This window comes from Aricia agestis, chromosome 2 (genome assembly GCF_905147365.1).
Source record: "Aricia agestis chromosome 2, ilAriAges1.1, whole genome shotgun sequence".
Taxonomy (NCBI): Eukaryota; Metazoa; Arthropoda; class Insecta; order Lepidoptera; family Lycaenidae; genus Aricia; species Aricia agestis.
Window position 1 is genome coordinate 8,644,609 of NC_056407.1, and position 17,671 is coordinate 8,662,279.

At 37.3% G+C, this 17,671-nt stretch overlaps 1 protein-coding gene across 4 annotated transcripts; it reads left to right on the forward strand.

Moving 5' to 3' along the window:
- Positions 1-233: 233 nt before the first annotated feature.
- On the forward strand, positions 234-13,887 carry LOC121736532 (non-lysosomal glucosylceramidase). 4 transcript variants are annotated; one of them, XM_042127800.1, is made up of 18 exons: positions 234-279; positions 572-740; positions 1,829-1,917; positions 2,011-2,191; positions 2,373-2,535; positions 2,607-2,733; positions 3,158-3,460; positions 3,577-3,700; positions 5,198-5,323; positions 5,807-5,917; positions 6,409-6,523; positions 7,706-7,835; positions 9,123-9,264; positions 10,238-10,420; positions 10,861-11,073; positions 11,515-11,730; positions 12,108-12,331; positions 12,601-13,281. In XM_042127800.1, the coding sequence occupies exons 2-18, from the start codon at positions 595-597 to the stop codon at positions 12,813-12,815; spliced, it is 2,808 nt and encodes a 935-aa protein (XP_041983734.1). In that variant the 5' UTR covers positions 234-279; positions 572-594; the 3' UTR covers positions 12,816-13,281. The 4 variants fall into 4 exon arrangements, 3 of the variants coding, with proteins under 3 accessions (XP_041983734.1, XP_041983744.1, XP_041983726.1); XM_042127810.1 differs by having other exon boundaries at positions 268-283; XR_006037032.1 differs by lacking the exon at positions 234-279 and adding an exon at positions 13,871-13,887 and having other exon boundaries at positions 304-740; positions 12,601-13,147.
- Positions 13,888-17,671: the final 3,784 nt, after the last annotated feature.

Genomic DNA, 17,671 nt, shown 5'->3' on the forward strand with positions numbered 1-17,671 from the left:
ACAATATCTAGCATCAAATGTTCACTAAAAACCTTTATTAACACTTTTATTACATGAAATATGCAGACCGACTCCTTTGTTATGTCCTAGTAAGTAGGACAAAACATTACACGCTTTTAACGCTTACACCGATATGAGTAGCATTATAGGTTTATGGGAAAATCCCTCATTCAACCGACGTCTACGTGAACGTGACAACCACAGATTGCTAGTACGGTATATATTTGTGACAACACTGGTGCTGTGTGACAAATTGGTGACATTTGGTGCTAAAATTGAGTAGGTAATTTTAGTGAATCCTTTCTGCTCAATGATATTCTATTTGAGTATTTCATCAGTGTTTCTGCTGATAAAATTCATTAGATTAATTTAAATTTAAAAACAAGTGCTTGAACAGTGTAGGTTTTGTTATTTTGAGAAGTTTTCATTTAGGCCGACAATAGGACACTTTCTTTTGTCAAAGAACCAACGTTTTCGGGTAGGAATAAGCCGTCTTTCTTGCGTTTCTAAATATAAATAATGGTCCCAATTACTACCTTTCTAAAACAATAATTAGAGCAATTTTGTATAGAGCGGTTTTATAAAATATTTACGATGGAATCGTCCAATAAAAACGAATTAATGGAGCCGCCACAGTATGGTTTAAAATTACCCCTTAATCATGAGTTTCCTCTTCAAAGCAAGCAAATTATTATACCCAGACCGAAGCAAATCTTTGAAATGATGCCTCTCACTGCAAGGTAAGTAATTTTACATTTATTACAAAGTTGTGTTGTGATGTTAAAATTACTTACTGTAGGGCTGGATATTTTTACGGGAACAAATATAATGACCACCATAAAATACTCTGATACCCTAAGCTATAATAGCCAAAAATAATTACATAACACCAAAAAAATAACTTACTACTAGCTAATTTTGTTACAACTACAGCTCAAATTGTTATCAAACACCTAATATAATATATGATCACCAAATATTATAGTAAGTAGTTACTGATCACCAAATCTTTGTGAGCAAATCAATGTGATATTTCTGTCGAAATACTACACGATTGGGTAATCCCACGATTGTCAAAAAATGTAAGCATATTAACAAGAAAAGTATTATAATTATTGTAAATTAGGTATATTGTTTCCGGCCCGCAGTCTCCTCCTACCGCACAGCAAGCGCCGAGCATGCCCAGACACGCACATCTCACGTGTAAAATCGGTACAGCAGTTTGGACGTGAAGTAGTAACCTACCCTTTCCAATTTAAAATATTAGTATGGATGATGACAGTTATTTATTATAATAACGAAATGCAATTCTTTCGTTTCTCATTTTAAATCAAAATGTACTTTAAATTTGGTTTTAATTTATTATTTTTCGTTTAGCAACTATTTTTTGGGTCATTACTTATTTTGCTTTAATAGGATAGCAAGATGAAAATACTTTGGTTATAATTTTATATTATAATGCTAGTGCTTACATATATAATGTTGGTGATCATTTACTAATTTTGATGATCATTTACTACTTTTGGTTAAACAATGATTTATTTGTAGACATTTTGCATAAATAGGATAGCGAGATGATAAATCTTTGGTCATCATTTTATATTAAAATGCTAGTATAATGTTGGTGATTATTTACTAATTTTGGTGATCATTTACTATGATCATTTACTATTTTTGGCTTAACAATAATTTATTTGGTGTCATTTTGCATAAATAGGATAGCAAAATGTTAAATCTTTGGTTATCATTTTACATTAAAATGGTGGTCTGTATTTTGGTGATCATTACTATTTCTGGTGGTCAGTTAATTACAAGCCTATTTTTACAGGTATTTTAAATATTATGTGTCAAAGAGGTTGCAGAAGAAACGACCTATAATGGATTATGTTCATATGATATCGGCTCAGAGAATTTATGGTTAGTAAACTGCACAATACTTAAATTAATAAAAAAATGTTTTATAATATTTTAACTGCCTTAAGAACTGTTTTATGACAAATTTTTTCACAGGTTGTCCCATTGGAGGTATAGGTGGAGGGACTATTGGTAGAGGCTTCAAAGGGGAGTTTTGCAGGTTTCAACTGAACCCTGGTCTATACGAATATGTCACTGTGCCTGAGTGCCAGTTCATTGTGAACATACAGAATGACAAACACGAGACTATATTTCAGTCTGTTTTGTCTACCTACAGGTAACTTAATATTTTCTTTTATGACTTGAATAAAGTTCTTGTACCTTAGCCTGTTTTGGATTTATATTCTGTTAATAAACTACCATTGGAGCAACTTTTGAATGTTGCCATATTATAATATGGCAACATTCAAAAGTCACAGTTTTTTGCTTTTCCTGTTTCAAAGACATATTTTTTTTAGTAAGCCAAAAAAAGCACCTCAATCTTGGGAGTGGAACTTGAATGGGTCGGAATGTGAATACACAGCTTTGTATCCCCGAGCCTGGACCACTTATGATCTATCCAAACATGGCATTAAGTTAATATGTCGTCAAATTTCACCTGTGATACCTCATAATTATAAGGTAAATATTTTTAAATTTATATTATTTTTTATTGTAATTCTTTATTTTTAGTTTATTGTTTATGCTTTTAGGACTCTAGTTTGCCATGTGCTGTTTTTGTATTTTCTGCTGTGAATGTGTGCAAGGAACACCGGGATGTGAATATTACATTCACTTGGACTGAGGTGCTGGCTGGGGACAACAAAAAGAAAACATTGGGTATGTCCAAATAAATTATATTATTATATTTACTAAGCTCATCTCTCCTTTCAACTAACATTTACTCAGCTCATTTCTCCTTTCAACTTACTCTCTCATTTAAACTTACATTTATTCAGCTTGTCTCTCAAAGTTAATTAAATTAACATCAGTAAAATTTTATTTTGCTTATGTTAACTTTTCAATACCTACAAGCATACTAAAAAAAATGGAGTGTATTTAGTATGATAATATTATGCTATTAGATTTGTCTTTATTTTTTAACATAATAGCATACTCACATGTAATTTTATCATATCAAAAGGAATCCTTATCAGGGATAAGATTCCAAATATTTGAAATATGTTACAACTTTGTAGTCGATATTTTCATTAAATTCCGTCAAGTAATAAAATAAATAATAATTATCTTTATTTATTTGTAGCTAAACTTGACCTGGAAAGATATTCTGAGGAGTACACATGTGGAGTTACTTTAGAACAGAGAGTAGCAGACGCGCCCTGCACCTTCACACTCGCTAAGAGAAAGCGGGACACGGAGACCATCCACGAATCATACTGTCTGTGGAACTCCACAAGAACATCCAACTATGTATGGGATTGTCTGAAGAAGAATGGAAAGCTGCATCCAGATCCTAGCCAAATGCCAAACGCACCTAAGGTTAACGAAAAAACAAATAAGGAAAACAAAAACGAGGAAAAAGAAAAGCAGAAAAAGATACATAAATGTAGGGCTAGTATTTTTTATTTACTTTTGTTGTTATATTTTTTTGCCATAATATCATAATTTTTATACATGTACCTACCTGTTTATTTTAATACAATTTTTTAAATAATTTTGCAGGTGATTCTATAGCACTATCGAGTACAATTTCGTTGGACCCGGGAGGAAGTGATTCAACAGAGTTCTGCCTTGTATGGGACATGCCCATTGTTAAATATAAGAAAGATAAGAAAATACACAAAAGGTATTTCCTTCATTTTACGTCGCGTCGAATGCTCAGTTAATGAAATTATTTTGTTAATAATTTATTTAATATTTCCAAAAGAAAACCATAAAAAGATACTAAAGTACTATAGCAAACTTGGATAATATTTGGTACCAGATACCATTTATTGTATCCATAGTCCATACTAATATTATAAATGCGAAAGTGTGTCTGTCTGTTACATCTTCACGTCCAAATCGCTGAACAGATTTTACTGAATTTTGGTATGGAGAGACTTTGAGTCCCGGGAAAGAACATAGGACAGTTTCTATCCCGGAAATAAACCGGTTTCCGGGCGATAAACGAAATTTTGCGAAAACGGAGTTGCGGGCGTTATCTAGTTTACAATAAACTAAAATTTTGCCTAGCAGCTGAATGTTTTTTCCCAACATTCGTTATATCTACCTATGGTTGATTGTTGTTTGAATTACATAATTAATCAAAAACAAGTAAACCAAGATTAGATAAGTTTATAAATATCAGGTGTTCAATTTACAAAGTACTTCCAAATACGTTTGGAATTAATTTAATCACATGTTATCTTTGAATACATCAATATTGTGTCACCGTTACTAGCTAGCCAAGCCCTGAACTGTAGTCAGGCGATATAGCTATTAAAACGTTAATAATTGACTACATTCATACCATACATCATAAAAATTGGCCTCTAGGCCCTGTCGTATATTTTCGCATACTAATATACGGTAAACCATCAAAAAGACAAATAAAAGCCGGCGCCCATTTTAGAGTTTCGCACCCAAAGAGTAAATTCGCATTTGGCTGACTATAAAATACATGCTATATGCCGATAAAATATTTGCAGCCGTCGCTAAGAAGTCTTTGAATAAACAAGTTTGTCTCGTTTTTAAGATAAGCAGATAGCAATATAAGTAAGACCTAGTAAACCCGGCTTCTGAGACACAATAATATATTGATAAGCGATATCAGCAATATCGCATATTTCGTAATTGATATTTATGCCATAACAAAAAGGATTATAAAAAAGGTTTAAATCTCTTTCAAACGCTTTAGATAACGGCAATACGGTTATTATCTGAGCCACTTGAAAGTTAAGGACATTGCATTTACTAAACCGACATCGTTAATTAGGTGCTCATTTGTAGAGGAAAATCCTATGATTTTTTCTTATACAGTACTCTGTACTACGCACATTTTTTTCCTATGATAATGATATTATTATGACAACTTCGACCGAAATCCAGATAAATAAAGTTTTACAATCGTTCTACCTGGCTAGCAAAAATGTCTACAGAGTACAGCGTTTGCACAATGAATAATAACTTAGCCAAAGCAAATGTTTTTGTCTGTCAAGTAACTTTTCAAATGTATCAGATAAAAACAGCAACCTCGTTCATTTCTTAATTTTTTTTTTTTTGTGAAATAAGGGGGCAAACGAGCAAACGGGTAATATCTTCACGATCAAGATTGATACGCAATATAATGCCTTTTTTTCAGATATTACACAAAATATTTTGGCAGCGATGGCATCGCCGGCCCTAGTATAGCAGCCTATGCGCTTAAGAATTATAAAAATTGGGAAAAACAACTTGCAGAGTGGCAAGACCCTATTCTAAATAACAGGTACCCTATTTTATTGTTATTGCAAACATTATGAAATCGAGTTAATTTTTTTTTACCAAAAATATGAGCTCATTCATTGCATATCTTTTATATAAAATTCTCCCTTTTTTTTACCCTAAACGGCTTTTCTGATTTTTACCAAATTTTATATGCATATTCAGTAAGTCTGAGAATCGGCTACTTTCTATATCGATAAGTGCATTTGTTGAATAAATAATAGTAAATTGTTACAACTCAAGACTGACGCCGACCATTGTTTGTGCGACGGGATAGCGATGGACGTTGCCATGGTGACATACTTATTTAGTCACTTCAATAAAATAATATGGGCCAAAGGCGAAAAAATACTTTACACGGCATATCAACATTTGCCGAGACACCTAGTTTGCATATAAAATCCTACTTTTGCAAACATGCAAAGGTATCTTTTGTGTGTTTTAAAATTCTTAGCTTATCTTAATAGCTTTTTTTTTTAATTTTCAGCAATATACCAGACTGGTTAAAAAGTGCCTTAATGAACGAGCTTTATTTCGTCGCGGACGGCGGGACCATTTGGTTCGACGTTCAAGATGAATACCCTGAGACTGACCCTAGGTAACTATTAAATAAAACTGTAGCGGTACCCACAGTGAACGCCACATTAATGCATCGCGCTATCGAATATTTCAAAGTATGTCAGTATATATATTTAACAAAACTAAGTGATAATACTTTAGGGTTTAATGTGAAAGAGCAATCTTTTTAGTGATTTGTATGCGCAAGCGCTTGCAAGTCATGAATTTTCCCATATAAAAGTTAAAAAAAAAAGTTACTCTTTCAGTGCTGCTACTTTTACAGCAAATTCTTTATAGGGTACTCATACACACCCTAAAGTACACATTATCAATTATTTTTGTTACTCCCTGTTTATACCACCCCCAAGGATAGATTGTAAAAATTGTTTAGGAATAATACAATCTGACGGTATTTATTGTAATAATATTATGCTAGTTAAATAGAAATGGAGTATTATTATCATCCACCATATAATGCCAGTCGCCACCGTCGATTAATGTATTATATTATGTTTTTTTTTTTATTTCCAGACATGATTTTGGTGTATTTGGTTATCTGGAGGGCCACGAGTACAGAATGTATAATACTTACGACGTACACTTCTATGCGTCCTTCGCTTTAGCACAACTCTGGCCTAACTTACAGGTAAATTATTTTCATAATTTTTACCATTAAAACGAAACTATGTTATTCAGATTTTAAATATAGGTCTAATGACTAGCTGTTCAAGGGCGGATCCAGCTTTGGCGCCAGGGGGTGTCACATAGTCGTGGTCAAGACACAAGAACTTAATAGTTTAATTTTGATTATAATAGAATACTATTTAATTTTGATTATAATTTTAACAAAATCAATTTTTCTTTTACGTCTTAAATAAAATCTTTAAAAAATATATACAATCAGTATGTTTAACAATTTTACTTGTGGTTCACCTAGGACCTGAACCCAGCCCAGAGGGGGGTCATGACCCCCATGCCCCCCCCCCCCCTGGATCCGCCCTTGTAGCTGTTACAGTTATTACTAGATAACGTGAGCTACAGCCTACATAATAATCCTACTTCCTATCCTACTTCCTACTAATATTATAAAGGCGAAAGTTTGTTTGGATGTATGGATGTGTGGATGTATGGATGTTTGTTACTCTTTCACGCAAAAACTACTGAACGGATTTTAATGAAACTTTACAATAATATAGCTTATACATCAGAATAACACATAGGCTACAATTTTAACCGACTTTTAAAATGGGGGAGGTGTTATGTTCGTTTTCTTATGTTCAACGATTACTCCGCCGTTTGTTAGCCGATTTTCAAAATTTTTCTTTTGGTATATAGGGTATCATCCCAATTTGGTATTATATTCACAAAAGTGGTGATCTGATGAAGGAACCATAAGTAATCGAGGGAGCTCCTCAAAATTTATGGGGAAACATGTGGTGACTTCGGTTTCGTGAGAAGTATTCTAAGCATATGCTACAAACAAGTAAGATTTTGCACCGAGGTATACCTGGTATACCGTGGTTCGGAAGGTGCTGAGAGAACTCCTGATTCTTTATAGATACAAGTTTGGGAGATCCGGCGTTGTTTTAAGAACGGAAAGCATATGCTACTATGCAAATTACATTCATCATCATCACTACTATAATATTATACCATGCATCGTCCCATGATTATGAGCCTTTTCATATATTTGGCACTTATATAGAGTAGACCACGTGAAAGGAGTATTTATAGCTATTTTTATTTGAAAATGTACGGTTTCTGTGAAATTCCTAATTTACGCGGGCGAAGCCGCGCGGGACATCTAGTACTTTCACATAAATTGCAGGTGGTACTACAATACATGTTCCTCGATTCCATTACTGTCGAAGAGAAGAAGGTGCGAAAATCTCTATACGACGGCAAAGTCGTCAAGTACAAAATCAAAAACTCCATCCCGCACGATTTAGGAGATCCAGGTATTTTGTTGATATATCAAATATCTGCAATGCATTTTTATCTTAAGGGTAATTTTGAATGGTCCGAGACACAGATATAAATCAAAATAGAACGGCTAAGCGGGTGGAATACGCGTGTTTCAATCTTGTACAAGTGAGCAAGATTCGTTAATGGTTCATTCAGTCAGCGCGCACGTCTCGACTTTATTACACCGGAGCGGTTGTGCAAAAATGCCTCATTGTGAAGTGTCTAATTGTAAAAACAGAAGTACGAAAGTTAATCGATCAAGGGTAAGTTATTTGTTCGAACTAAAAGCATAGCAAAAATTGACACGTTCGATTCCTTAGCAACACACGCGCGCCGCCGGTCTATCCTGATTTATGTCTATGGTCCGAGATCTGAATATTGTAAGTAGTTCAATAAATTATAATTAAATATTCAATACTTAGTTATAAAATGGGCTATCCCACCAAAAACATTTGTAAAATGTTGCCGAGACAATCACACGTTTACCCTGTGAAAAAGATAATATATGAGAGCTCATGCCAAGCTTCTGAATCTACTCAGCCTAACTCTACTGACCCTGACAACAAATGTTTTTGGTGGGATTTCAGTTCTTTTTGTAAGGTGGTTTTTATAAGTACTTATTTAAAGGTTGTAGGTAGAGTTACTGTCTAAAGTCCTGTGTAAACTCATAACTCCCCATTTGAGGGATGGGGGGCGAAAGTTATTAGTTTACGAGCTTTTGCCCACGGCTTCGCTCGCGTTAAGAAGGATTATTATATACAAACTTGGATGAATCAATTCCAACCCCTTGGAGTTGGAATTGATCAAAATCCTTTCTTAGCGGATGCCTACGTCACAACATCTACCAGCATGCCAAATTTCAGCCCGATCCGTCCAGTGGTTTGGGCTGTGCGTTGATAGATCACTATGTCATTGATCAGTCAGTCAGTCACCCTTGAGTTTTATATATATAGAAGAATTTTTGTTTGTTGTATACTAAACTTAAATTACATACCAAATGTCATCATTCTAGCACTTCAGGAACATTTTGATGATGGTATCTACAGTAATATCCATTTGGACTGTATTTGAATAGACTAGTATTGTTCTCTATTGATATCATAAAAAAATTCGGATCTGCAACATAGCATGGCGCCATAACAAGGCGACGTGACGTAATCCGAAACTTTAATAGTAAAATGAACAGTGATTTGATTGGCTACTGTGACGTCAGATGGCACTGGCCAGTATATTTTAGCTTAGGAACACACCCCAATATAACAGTGTTTGTCTTTCCACAGCCGATATGCCGTTCACGCACATCAACGCGTACAACATACACGATGTGTCACAGTGGCGGGATTTGAACCTCAAGTTCATACTGCAGGTGATGAGAGACTACCGCTTGCTGCAGGGACACAGTGCACCCTTCAGTAATGACAGGTATGAAGTTAGCTAACATAATATTATGAATCACTCTGAAGTTAGCAATGATAGGTATTGCGCTGAAGTTAGTTAACAGTGACAAATACTGCGGTGTAGTTCGATATTAATAATGAGTATTGTGCTGAAGTTCGAAAGCAATGATAAGTATTGCACTTAAATTAGTAGCAATAATGAATATTGCGCTGAAGCTCGTTAGTAATGGCATATTATATTGCACTAAATTTCATTATAAATCATAAGTATTGTGCTGAAGTTCGCGCAGAAGCTAGCATTAGTTATGGTATAGCTAAGCTAGCTTTAGTTATGGTATAGCTCTGATGTAATAGCGCCACTTGAAAACATTGTCATTTTGTATGAAGTCTTTGTTGGTTCCATATATGACCACGTTCATCAAGATTCTGGTTTCACTATAGCGTTGATAATATTGCCTGAAGTTCGTTAGCAATGCTTAGTAAAGCTCTGAAGTTACAGCGAGTGACCTAGCAGTTTAAAAATATGTATGTATACAATGAAAGTTACACAATATTATGTTAGTTAAATATTCAGTTTTCATGTTACTACTCGTTAGAATTCAGTGTACTTACAACTTGTTGTCTATGATTGTTACAAATTCTTGGTAGTGTTTTTTTTGTTTAAAATAGATGTTTGAATATTTGGTTCACTTGGTAATTTTAGATCGCACTGCCCCTTGTCCAAACACGCTAACTTTGTTCTCCTTTGCCTGAGTCGATTCTCACTTCTTAGCTATCTCGTATTAGATATGCCAATAGCTTGTAACTTATTTAAAAAAGCGCTATAGGTGTTACCGTTAAGGCTAATTTTGTTTCTAATCGCAAAGGAAATTTCGAAGACGGAACAGTCTACAACACAACTCAGTCATTTAAGGAAAGGAACTGAAAATGGTGGTTTTTCACCCATTTTTAATCCCTGTCTTAAAATGACCGCGTTAATACGACGATTGTATATAAAGGTACGATTCGATGGCGTATATCGACGACGTGAGAGAGGGAGCGGAGAACGACTTGTATTCGAGAAGTACGGGCCAGGAGGACGACATGGACAGATCCGGCGAGCAGTTCGACTACTCGTCGACCGAACAGTCTAACACGACGAAACCTAACGGAGTCAATGATATCTTGGAGCTGCTATACAGGTTGGTACGGAAAATTGAGGCGACGAAGCAAGGAGTCGCAGTTGAAAACAGGCAATGCTAAAATTCAAGTTTGGAATGTTTATTTTACGTATATCGACCCCGATAAGTGTTTTTTTGCTACTCCTTGTTTTGTTTGCTTGTCACGCTTCTTTTCTCTTTATAAACACGTCGTATCAAAGGTTGCTTGTAGCCGGTGTCTAAGCATATCTATTGGCTACTATTTTTAAGTAAGTACTATCAGAGAAATCAATTCGTAGGCAGATGCCGCAACCTACGTAATTTCGTTATATTATTATCAAGCCGAGCCGAGTAGTATAACGACTATAGCGATTAACATTTAATTGACTTAACCGAATCACGTAACGCAGGTCCGTCATCTGCCCATGAAGTCTCTGTACACTGTACCCATTGAAACTAAAAAAACATATAATTTCTCGTAGCGCGACGCCAGAGGGCGGGGACGAGGCGGTGTGCGGCGAGGAAGTGGGCGGGGCGCGGGTGTGGGGCGCGCGCCGCTACCTCGCCGACATGTACGCCGCGTGCGCCGCGCTGCTCCGCCGGGCGCGTCTCTTTGACCGCGACAGCGACGGCCTCATAGAGAACAGCGGCCTGCCCGATCAGACGTATGACGCCTGGGTCATGACTGGGCCCAGGTAATGAACATTCTTAATTCAAACAGGCTTTTGGGACCTCTTTTACCTGATCTGTCTATATCTGAATATTGAACATTTTTATTAAAAAGAAGCCTTTAACCTTATCTCATAATATCAGGTCTTCTCTTTCATTAATAAGAATATCTACCAATACTGGTATAAAGTACTTAAGATGCGATCCGGTCTCAAGACGCGATTCGGCTCTGTGATTGGTCCAAATTTTGACAGCCAACCAATCACAGAGCCTGAATCATGTCTTGAGACCGAGATGCATCTTGAACACTGACTATTTATACCAGCCTAAGTTACCTGCAATTCTTTGGTTATCCAGGACAAATTAATGACAAGACTATCGCACTTGACAAATCAATATTCTATGATATTAGTTGTATCAATTTATTATGTGCTATAAATAAATACTTTTTTCATTACTTATTTCAGTGCGTACTGCGGAGGGCTCTGGGTAGCTTCTATAAGTGTGGTAGCCGCTATGGCTCGGATACTCGGCTTTGAAGAGGACGAGAAAGAGTTCTCGAAAATGCTGGAAGAAGCGCGCAACTCCTTCGAAGAGAAACTTTGGAATGGGTCGTTTTATCGATTTGATACAAAACCGAGCAATAACAATGTGGTGATGGCAGATCAGTTGGCCGGTCATTGGTAAGCGAATAGTTACTTTTAGCATCTTTTAGATTATAGAATTAATTTCTCAAAATAGAATGCCTTTTTTTATTATTTTTGTTAAAGAGAAGAATGAAAAATAACATCGTATAAGACATAGCCAGTGTACTGCCATATGTGTAGAGAAATTGCTATGGCAAAATAACATTTTTGGGTGAAACAGCAGTATTTTAAAAGCTTTTATTTAACTTGCTCTGTATGTATGTAAGTATGTATGTTCAGGTGAAATTTTGGACCTCAATTTTGAAGCAGATATATTTGTAATTTAAAATTGCATGCATGGAAAAGTGTTTAAATTGAAAATGTAGACAATGTAAAGCTTAAGAAATGTATTGAAAAATAGCCTGTATTCACAGGTTCCTAAGGGCGTCCGGCTGGACGGAGCCGGTGTTTCCCGATGTCAACGTGAAGAAAGCTCTTCAGTGTATATACGAGAACAACGTATTGCGGTTCATGGACGGACGGATGGGCGCCGTCAACGGGTTCCGTGCGGGGGGCAGGACAGATACCACGGCCCTGCAGAGCGAGGAGGTGTGGACAGGGGTTACTTATGCTGTGGCCGCGCTCATGATACATGAAGGTGAGAGATAGAGATAGAGAGAGCAGGTTGTATTGTATATAAGTGTTGTGAGAACATAACAGACAGACAGACAGGCGGACGGAAATGATAGTGGAACTAAATGCTAGTTTCATATGCAAGGACCTAATCCTTACTATTATAAATATTTACACCTCAAAATGTCTATTTTTACTGGTAAAAGTAAATATCTTGAACTATTTCATCTGAGAACTAATACCGTTTTTTCGCATTACTTTTTTGAACTACATAATAATATACTCCTTTTTCAGGCATGTATGAGCAAGCCTTCGTGACTGCCGGCGGGCTATGCAATACACTAATGAAGATGGGCCTCTCGTTCGAAACGCCCGAGGCGCTATACGAGAACGGTAACCATCGCTCGATAGCGTATATGCGGCCGCTCGCCATATGGGCGATGTACCAGGCGCTGACTACGCGCCCGCCGCCCGCTGCCAACGGCCAGGTCGCCCGCGAACCGTTATAGCTAGACACGCCTCTGTTCAAACAGGTCAAGTATAAACTACTGAGTTATATCACCAGGTGACGTAGGGACTGACTTTGGTCACGTGTTAAACAGTTTTTATTATATTATAATGAAACTGCGCAACTGTTTATTTACTAGAAAAAAAGTATCCATGTCATGTATACTTTACAATGTAATATCAGTTTCATGTGGGTATGGCAAAAATAACAACTGATAACTGATGACGTATCGAAGTTGTACCGATTTTGACACAAACATGACTAACGAGTAGACCGACTTAGAAGAGATCTCAAAAGAACATCGAACCTTATCGGCATACCTGTCGTATTTTGGTCGATTGGCGTATGTTTCATATAGTCGGGGCAATTTAATATGCCACATTTGACAGTTCAACAAAATTGAGCCTGGTAGCCTTGTAACGACGCCATAAAAAAATAAATATTTTGTCATTGTTATTACTGCACAATTTATTTACTTTTTCTAATAACGATTACATATTTATTATAAACATAACCAATACGAGTTCTTTTACTATTTATTTTCACTGATAAACAATTTTTAACATAAAAAACAAATTATGGTTTAAAGAACTGAACGTCGGTACAATGTTACGTCAGCTGACCTTTTTTCTTTTTAAACTCTAGGGATGTTACTCTAAAAATCGAAAGCGAATAAGTAGAATCAGATGCATTGATTAGTTGTAACGATATATCCCCATAAATTCATAACCACGTTGTGAAAAGTAACACATATTCATGTGAAATGAATAATGATAATACAAAATTTAACAGTTTTGATATTTCAAGTGAATAAATGCAATTTTTCTAGTAAATTATGTACTTGTCTTATTTTGCTCCTCGAATTTACAAAAGAAAAAGTAATAATAAGACAGGAATTCGTTTTTGGTTTTATAAATAACATATAAAATTCAAATATTTTATTTCAAGTCCGTATCGATTTATTCGTTTTGGTCGATGTTTTTAAGCAGCTTACCTCACTATGGAGATTATTCTGACAGATGTCAAATGTGGCCTATTAAATTGCCCCGACTGTAGGTGTACCTATGAAACATACGCCAATCGAAAGAGAAGATGTTTACAAACAACAAAATATACTTTTTGACAAAATATCGTAAATAATATACTTTCTGAGCTGTTATGTCAGTTTGAGAATGTAAAATAAATAACATTTTAGATACATTTAAGATACAACCTGAAATATTTCAAAAGGTATAACATTTACGACATTTTGTCAAAGAGTATTTGTTGCTTGTAATTATTTTTTCTGTCGATTGACGTAAATATGTTTTATAAAAAAATTTCGTGTACACCTATAGGTAGGTAGGTAATTTTTTTTTTACCTACGAAACACGAAAACTATACCATTTTAAGTACTTGAAACTAATTAGGTATGCCACACTCCATACAAAAAGTTTCGAACTGTTTTATATGTTTGACGGTGTGTGCCATATCGGCCGGCACGCGCCGTACTAATGCGTTACTCAGCATTGTGAAACATGTTGAAAGTGACAGTAGCGCACAACTCGCGTATATCGCCCGTTTGTTTGAAGTTGAGGTACTGCTTGGTTCTGTCTACTCTGATTAAAGCCAAAGTTTTTTTTTTCAATTAAATATTGCACGTTTATAACCAAACCGTCACAAAACAAAAAACGCGTTTTTTTCTGTAGAGCTCAAATTTTGTTCAAAGTCTCCAAATAAAAAATACTTATGCACTAAAATACAGGATGTAGCTCACTATAACTAAGTATAATTATTAATTATAAGTACGGCGTCAATTGTGACACATGGTAACATCCAATGCCTTCCAGAAGATACGTCGTGGAACCAACTATCTCACAGATACGATAGGGACCGTCTCTCTTCGATATAAACTTAACGGACTGCCCGGGTCCGACACTGTTTGGTCCGTGAGTATTTAAGAGGACTAAGCTCCGCTAATCCGGTGGTACTCTCCTACCTTCATCAGCGTACTTCTTCTGGATGTAATGGGCTCGCTAGTGAACCTCTCGCGCTTCTACGAGTGCTGTCGACAACCTGCGCAAGTATGGAGTAATATAGGAACAAAATTATCATTCTCTACAATAGACCTCATGTCCGATATCACGTCGGAAGGAGCTCGCAACTCTCATCCGAAGGAAAGGAATGACGGGGTAGAACCGGTGCTCGCCGTCATTGTAGTATTCATCGCAAACCTTATTGCGTTGAGTCCACTCAACATTATAACTGCAACGAATTCGTCATCCAATGGCGATTCAATTTCTTGTACTTGGTGAGAAATCTCCTTAATTAATTTTGTGAAGATAGGACTCCATCGAAGGATTTTCACACAACTTTGTACTGAAGAGGTTCCGCATCAAACCTTATTTTCTACTTAGGCCTCGCCCTTCGTAGGCTTTCTTCAGGATACACTACGCCTCGTGAGCCCTCTTGGCAGAGTGTACGTACGGAATTACTGCCGACGTCACAGACAACGCAATTCGTGCTAACGCCTTTTCACCTTTTTCTTATCGATGCAATCATTAGATTCGACGGAATCTCAGAGTTCTTCGTGAATCAGCAGCATGCGAATGAAGAACTTCCATGTGGAGTAATTGTCTGCTCCTTTTAATTTCTCCACGCTTTGTGTGAGAGGTGACGCCATGTTGACATGCATTCGCCGGCCGGCGTATTTTCGAAAACACGTTTAAATTCTTGAAAATATATATGTTTTCTTATTCCCTCAACCACGCTCTGCAACCATGTTAGTGAAAATGGTAAGAAAACATTGACATTAACTGAGATATATTTTCGAGAGCACTGCAGTTTACGCACATACCATTACAATGGTCGAGCCAAGAGAAAGACAAACCATTTTTACAATTAACAAAGTACAATGACAAAATATGACAGATGAAATTTTACTTTTTTTTTTAAACTAAGGGGTTTACGTTCACTAATTACAAACAATAGTTTCCAACAAATTGTTCGTCCCAGGATCCGTCATCTCTCCCTACTAGGGTAGCTAGCTGCGGTTTTAGGTCGCGGTTCTTTCTTTCCACGTGGTTCGCCTCGGGATGATATAGAGTCTAGGCTCTAGATCCTCGATAATATTCTTCAGGTCAGTATCCTTAAGCTGACTCTCACGCACCGGTCAGGAGTCTTATGCGGTATGTCTAAATTGACAAAACACACCTCGCATCTTTCTGCTCCACCATTGCAGCAGGGCTTAGAGCGTCTGCTATGACGTTCACTCTACCAGGCGTATACTGTATCTGCACTCTGCGGGTTGTATGACTGCAGCATCAAGGCCCACCTTGCTAGGCGGCCACTCGGTGTCTTTAAAATCATCAGCCAGCGCAATGTCTGATGGTCAGATTTAACGATTACCTCTAAACCTTCTATATAGGTAATCTCTGAACTTCGTCACAGCCAAGACGACCGCCAAAGCTTCTCTTTCCGTAGTTGAGTAATTTCTCTCAGCAGGTTGTCGCAATCTGCTGGCGTACTCCACGGGCCGCTCGTCTGGGCCCTCCCCCTGCATCAGGACAGCTCTGAGGCAGTAGCCGGTACTATCAGTCCTGAGGGAAAAAGGTTCAGTTTCATCAGCTGGTCGAAAGATAGGGGCAGTGACTAATAGCCTTTTAATCTGTTCAAATGCAGCTTGGTGATCATCAGTCCATCTCCAGTTACTGTTCTTCTTTAAGAGGTCAGTCAACGGCTAAGCCAGGGCAGCGTAGCTATGTACAAAACGACGGAACCAGCTCGACGTCCCCAAAAATTCTTTGAGCTGCTTTTCGTTTTTTGGAGCAGGCATTTCAGCAATAGCTGCAGTCTGATCTGGGTCAACGTCGTCTACACAAGAACAATAATATGACCTAGAAATTTTACCGAATTTCTGGCAAAACAATTCTTCTCACGGTTGACTCGCAGGCTAAACAGCTCCAGCCTCCTGAAGACGGCTTCCAGGTCTTCCAGGTGCTGTTCGAAATCCGGGGACAAGACGATGAGGTCGTCGAGGTAGCCTAAAATCGTCGCTCGCATTGTTTGTCACAAGTGGCGCCTGAGTTGCGGAGGCCCATCGGCATTCGGCATCCTCTTGAAGACTTGAACCGATAAGTACCAGCTGGTGTTATAAAAGCTGTTTTGTCTTTGTCTTCATCATAGACACTTACTTGGATATAGCCAGAGCGGAGGTCGAGACTCGAGAGTCGTCATATAGCTGGTTGTCTTAGCAGCGTGAAGTATGTCTTCTATGCGTGGCAGCGGATATCGGTCCGGTTCCGTCACGGCGTGGAGTTTCCGGTAATCCACGCTGCCATTTTTTTTGTGGCCAGTACGACGTTTGCCGCCCAGGGCGACTCGCACTCCTCGATCATATATCTGCTTCTAGCAGCTTCTCCAGCTCGTTATTTAGTAATTCACGTTTACCTTGTGACAAGCGGTACGGCGTTGAAGCTATAGGTTCTTGTCTCTCATCGACCCGAATGCGGTGAGACGCGTAGCTAGTCTGCGATCCCCCGTCGGCAAACCGCTCGGCTTTACTGATGATGAGCTGGTTGAGCTGGGTCCTCTGAACTGTGTACAACAGTTTTTTTTATTAAATATGTGCAGTCCTATCTTCGAAACCATCTTCACATAGATCACTATGAATAACATTATCAGCTGTACATGGTATGCGACTTGCGAGGATGATTTTTTATGTCGACATTTAGTCGACATAGTATTTTAGTTCAGATAAATTTTCCCTTTCTGGACCGTAATTCCGAATGGAGAAATTTTGCAGTAAATCGGTCACATCTTTGACTTTGGTTTATTATTTTTTTTTAGTTTTTTTCTTTGGTAGGTCTCTTCACCTTG

What these genes read in the sequence shown, in the direction of transcription:
- LOC121736532 (XM_042127800.1), top strand. Translation starts at nt 595, where the DNA reads ATGGAATCGTCCAATAAAAACGAATTAATGGAGCCGCCACAGTATGGT. An exon ending in TACCCTGAGACTGACCCTAG is followed by an intron (nt 5,918 to 6,408) that starts GTAACTATTAAA and finishes TTTTATTTCCAG; the next exon opens with ACATGATTTTGGTGTATTTG. An exon ending in ATCTTGGAGCTGCTATACAG is followed by an intron (nt 10,421 to 10,860) that starts GTTGGTACGGAA and finishes AATTTCTCGTAG; the next exon opens with CGCGACGCCAGAGGGCGGGG.